Source organism: Lactuca serriola, chromosome 5 (assembly GCF_051521515.1).
Source record: "Lactuca serriola cultivar US96UC23 chromosome 5, Lser_US96UC23_V15, whole genome shotgun sequence".
In the NCBI taxonomy this organism is placed as follows: Eukaryota; Viridiplantae; Streptophyta; class Magnoliopsida; order Asterales; family Asteraceae; genus Lactuca; species Lactuca serriola.
Window position 1 is genome coordinate 239,496,780 of NC_136412.1, and position 5,717 is coordinate 239,502,496.

The 5,717-nt window shown below is 36.3% G+C and overlaps 1 protein-coding gene across 1 annotated transcript; it reads right to left on the reverse strand.

Annotated features, from left to right (window-relative positions):
* Window positions 1–1,617: 1,617 nt before the first annotated feature.
* On the reverse strand, window positions 1,618–4,757 carry LOC145053809 (Putative endonuclease or glycosyl hydrolase). The gene is made up of 3 exons (XM_079001912.1): window positions 4,276–4,757; window positions 2,772–4,080; window positions 1,618–2,681 (listed from the first exon to the last, which is right to left on the reverse strand). Exons 1-3 carry the CDS (start codon window positions 4,685–4,687, stop codon window positions 1,775–1,777), a joined length of 2,628 nt encoding a protein of 875 aa, XP_078858038.1. The 5' UTR covers window positions 4,688–4,757; the 3' UTR covers window positions 1,618–1,774.
* Between the last annotated feature and the right edge of the window lie 960 nt (window positions 4,758–5,717).

A 5,717-nucleotide genomic window follows, 5' to 3' on the forward strand; every position in this document is an offset into this window, starting at 1 on the left:
GACAAAAATACACGAAACGAAACGAAATCGGGACGAAATCAAAATTAAAATTTGTGTTCGTGTCGTGTTCGTGTCAAGATTAAAAAACACGATGTCGTGTCGTGTCGTGTTTGTGTTCATAAATCAATACGAAATTGATACGATTAAGCATGTGGTTGTCGGGTTTTCGTGTTTGTCGTTTTTATCGTGTTATATATCTTTAAGTATGAATGAAATACACTAATAGTTATGTAATATTATCTTTGTCGTGTCGTGTCATGTTGTCGTGTTTTAATTGGTTAGTTTTCGTGTTAATGAAAAAAAAAACACATCGTGTCGTGTTCGTGTTATACAAAACCTTGTCGTATAGTGTTGTGTCAGACAAAAACACGACACAACTGCTCGATTTGACAGCCTTAGCGATACGGGATCGAGATTTGACAGAAACTGTTCATCCCTATTTTATTCTATTCTCCACTGAAATTCATTCTCTACTGAAGTTATCTAGAGTGAAAAGTAAACTTTGAATGACAATTTAAATAGATAATCACCCTTCACTTGTTTCCATATAAACTATCATTCATGGATCACTTTTCACATTTGATAAATGTGTGTTAGCTGATGGTTGTTAACATGTGGTGTATGGATGTTGACTGGTAGTTAGGTTAAACAACATAAGATGAACACCAACATTAAAGGAACACTAAATGAGTACATCTCATCATCATATCCACAACAATGCATACGAGGAACGTAAAGAGTTTGAGAGGTCAGCAAAGAGTTTGAGTGGTTAGCAAACATTAGATGAGGACTTAGACAACCAATTTATTTCTAAAAATTAGCAACAAATGTATTTCCTTTTTTATAATAAAAATATTTTTTGTGTTTATAAATAATTTGTTAATAACAATATCCATTAATTCCATGATAATTTTCAAAAAAAATCTCAATATTTTGGTTAACAAGTAATTTTTGGAAAAGTCCCAAAATTTTGAGCAAACTAACGAAAAATACAAAAAATCGGCTAAATCTGCGAAACCGCCCGAAAATGGTTTTTTCGAAGTTTTAACCGGTATTCTGTACTTTTCTATAAACAAAATTTAGTTCGAGACTTTTTCATAAATTAACCTAAAATTTTAGGACTTTTCTTGAGATTCACTTAGTGTGATTAACAAAACTATAAAACAATTGTTAGTCCTAATTTAACAACACGCACAAAGGGTGAGACCCTTAGGGTTTCTATTACATTGACAATAATAATAAATCTTATTATAGTTCTAAGTAATAATTGCTATTCAGAAAGACATCAAACACACTGGCTTTAACGCCAACGTGAGCTGAAAACTAATGGATCCATACAAAGACCAAATAATCGTTGAGTTAATTATATTGATTAGTGAGAACACACCGATCAACATAGAAAAGTAAACCACAATATCCCAAAACAAACAAGGAAGTAAAATCAAGAAAAATCCAAGCACAAAGATGATAATAATATATATATATATATATATATATATATATATATATATATATATATATATATATATATATATATATATATATTGTCAAGGCAACTGAAACAAGTTGCACTCAAGTTGTCAATGCATAAGTTCAGATTATACTGAAGCTCAAACATCAAAAATACAATCTCTATATCTCTCGATAGATCAGTGTTTCTATTCTATGCCTTACTAAAACCTTAAGTAGTTAATAGAATCAAGATATTATAAATGGGTAACAAAAATATGGTTTTCATCATTTAAAGTTTTAATTAAATACCTCATTTTATCTTTCAGCCTTCAATTTTCGATTCCGGTGCACCATTACCCAATTTCTTCAAATTAACCAATATGCCATCTATCTTATTTTCCTTCTCATTCCTGGGTTTATCTGTCACAAATGAGTATTGTTTCACAGGCTTTTCCTTCTGTGCCCAGTCATTCCCATCACCCTTCTTTCCATTATTCAAATGATCTGAATTCAAATTCTCCTCTTTGTTACTATACCATGAATCAAGTATCTGCAATAAAGAGCTGCTGCTATTTTCTTCCCTCTTAACCTTCTGACAGCTGTTCTCTTCTTCTGAATCAGACATATCATTATCTGACACACTTTCAAAGTCATCATCTTTCTTAGTACTTGAAATCGGTCCCAATTCTTCCCATTTTGTATCATTATCTTTCTCCTCCTCCGATTTACAATTTTCTGAACGGAAATGTTCCCCGGATGGAAGAATATAACTTGATTCCACCTTTACCCCTGGCATTATCTGAAGCAAAGTTGCTAGTTTCTGATAACCAAGCTGTTGAACTTCCAAAGGGTACCCGTATTTTTCAAGAAACAGTTTTTTAAAGCTGCTAAGTTTGTAACCTTTAGGGTGTTCTTTAACGACCTCGTTCACAAGCTTTTGGCAATGACTTAGTATCTGACTTCGGGTTTTTGGAGAGACTCTTTTCTTGATTTGACGTTCTTGCCCTTGTGAATCGCTGGATTCTGTGAATTCCTTTAAAATGGAAGGTTTGGTTGGAGAAGTGGTTTTTGAAGGTGTAACAAGTTTGAATGGGAAAGTGTGAGATGGGGTTTCCACCACCCATTTCTTTTCAGATATCAGTAGCTCAACAAGGTGTAGAATGTCTTTTTCGCTTAGAGATTGGAGTTGAGAAGGACCAAATTGCTGTAACTTTTGTCCCATTTCGTGCCTAATTGAAAACAAAAAGAACATGAAAAAATTCAATTAATTATAATTATGGGTAAGTAACTATAACTATGGAAATAAGAGAGGCATGCACCTGGTCTTGGATTGTAAAACTGAGGCTGAATTTTTGGAGGTTTCTAAAAATGTCAAAATGTCATTCCAAAAAGATTCGGTAAAGATTTCCTGCATCTCTGAATGACTCGGTATCTCTTTATCACTTTTACTTAATTCTGCTTCAAGATTATCAGACTTCTTATCACTTTTCCAAAACTTACACCAACTCACAAACTGATTCAAGATACCATGAGGCTTGTTCTCTGCATCTTGAATCACTTCATTAGTTGATAAAGAAGGGGAAGATTGATCTTTTGCATCAGCATTTACTGTATCAGTGCTATTTCTTGAAGTAGAACACTCATTAACACCATCACTAGGAGTCATCTTATCTTGATAACCATCATTACTCCCAAACCATTTCCTCCAGATAGACTTCAAAACTCCCACTTCAGGTGTCTGGCTCTTCATCTTTACTGGATACAGCTGATGACCAAGGCTAACTTCACCTTCTTTTGGCTTTTCTATAACAGGAGACTGTTCTTTAACTTGCTGTGTCTCTTGCTTCTTTTCTGGAAGTGGTAGTGAGTCTGTAGAAACCTTTGGGACTTGTAATTTAGAAGATGTTGCCAGTGTTTCCTCCTTATGAGGCACAGAAGTGACTGGAACTGAGTCTTTTACAGTCATATTAGGAGCAGTAGATGGATCAGGAGTAGACACAGATGTGTCACGGTTTTTTGGGGTAACTCCATGTATAACATATTGTCCATCTTTTTCAAATTGAAGTCTCAACAAATGTGGCATGGCCATGAGAAAACGGGAGAACTTCTTATGACCATATAAATCCCTCTCAATAGTAACATTACTCTTCCCCAATTCAGCTCTGAGTTCTGTAATTGAAAGCCCTTTAGGGTATGAATTCATTATGTTACGTATCACATTCACAACTGCTTTTGGAACTGGACGAGGTTCCTCCTCTGGTTGCACAGATGAAGTTTGGTTAGAAACATGGTTACAAACTGCAAAAGGGTCCTCAAGAGGAACTCTATAATGGCCATACCATGAAGCATAAGGTCCATCCGGAGGTTGATTGAAATGCTTTCCACTTAGATTTTCTCCTTTCACCATTGCTGGCCATTGCCACATGATACTTGCAGCACTACAAAGAACTGCAGGAGCATTTTCTGTACTAGCAAGCAATATGTTATAATTGTTCATTCTTAATCGGTGTAATATGCTAGCAAAGTCCCTGTCCCCGGAAATTAGAAAAAGATGTGCTGGTGGTGGATTTTGAGAAACCCAATACATGAGGTCCACTAGAAGAGACCTATCAGCACTGTTCTTCCCTCCTGTATGACACAAAAGAAAAGATGGTTACACATTGTATAGATCCCGTCTAAAATCGTATGTTCTAATGGAACAAAACCATCAAATTGCACCTTGTATAGTTAATTGATCTATATTAGCGTCAAATTTACAAGGGGAGAGTAATTTGCAATTGATGGAGAGTTAACAAAATGAATAAAAGAAGAGAAGCATCTAACCATGAGGGATATGAGTGAGGTTGATCCCTGTGGAAGAGAGCGCCTCCTGATTAGACCTAGATAACTGAAGAACGTCACCGAACGCCGTAATTTGGATTGGTCCCTTGATACCAACTGATCTGACTGCAGCAGTTATGCATTGAGTAACTTTGTAGACATTAACGTTACAAGGTACAGAGCAGTTCTCGAAGTCCCACCACACGGAAACCCTGACGTTTCTAACATCATCAGGGTTGCGTCTTGAAGATGAATGATAGGAAGAGGAGGCTGAGTCCGGCGATGAGGTTGAGAAATGGGAGATTCCGAGGAGTTTTTCAGCTTCATAATTGAGGAACGGTAGTGGTGTTGTATGGGTGAATAGACGCCGTGAGGAAGAGCAGAGGAAGATGGTGATGGAAGAGAGAGGTTTCATGGTGGAGGCGGTTTTTGCTCATCACCGTGCCATACCGGTCCGTCGGATGGAAAGTCGGTGAACATAATAAAAACCTTCGATACAGCTTAAAACCCTACATCACATGCACATCACGTGCGCCATGAGACTTGTACACACAAGTCAGAACGGATCACGTATAAAACAAAGCCATCGAAAAAAAAGAGAAAAAAATGAAAGAAAGAGTGAGACTAACGGGGTATAGTGATGTAAGTTTTCAAATAGAGATAATTTTCGCTCTCGGTCGGGTTGGGTATTTATTCTGAATGGAGGAGCAATAACTTGAAAAAGTTTCAAGCATGAGACAGTAGCTGATTCGTAGTTCCAAGCAGGAAACAGTAGTTGATTCAACGTGCGAATCAGAGTACATAGTAGCAAGCGAAGCGGTGAAGAAGGCAATATGGTTGAAGAACTTCATTGGAGACCTTAGAGTTGTACCAACTATAAAGGAGCCTATGGAGATTTTCTATGACAGCGAGAGTGCGGTTGCCTTAGCCAAGGGATCATGGTAGATCCAGGCATATCGACAGAAAATATCACGTCATAAGACATCGAATAGAAGAAGGACTCATTGTAGCAAAGAAGGTATCGTCAGAGGAGAACCCAACATATCCCCTCACGAAGGGACTGAGTAGGGTTAAGCACTTATAACATGCGAGGCGCATCGGGCTGAAGGACAATATTAGTTTTAATGATTAGATAGCTATTTAGAAACTTGTAATAGTTGAAATGTAATTGACATTTGATGATTAAATAAAATGTGTTTTTTTATTTATAAGTAATGTTACTATCTTGTGTCAATTATTTACTATTGTTTCATTTTGCATGTTTTGACTTCCAGAATAATTATATTATTCAGATTGTCCACAGTCGATCATACTTTGGAAGTAGGTATTGAGACAAGACTGTCATGAATTTGGCTTGTAGATTGTCTGAAGTGTATTAGACATAGCAAAGTTTACTACAACATTCATGAGTGCTTATAAGGTATGAGTATTTGATTAAACCCACA

What these genes read in the sequence shown, in the direction of transcription:
- LOC145053809 (XM_079001912.1), bottom strand. Translation starts at nt 4,687, where the DNA reads ATGAAACCTCTCTCTTCCATCACCATCTTCCTCTGCTCTTCCTCACGG. An exon ending in CCTCACTCATATCCCTCATG is followed by an intron (nt 4,081 to 4,275) that starts GTTAGATGCTTC and finishes TGTGTCATACAG; the next exon opens with GAGGGAAGAACAGTGCTGAT. An exon ending in GTTTTACAATCCAAGACCAG is followed by an intron (nt 2,682 to 2,771) that starts GTGCATGCCTCT and finishes GTTTTCAATTAG; the next exon opens with GCACGAAATGGGACAAAAGT.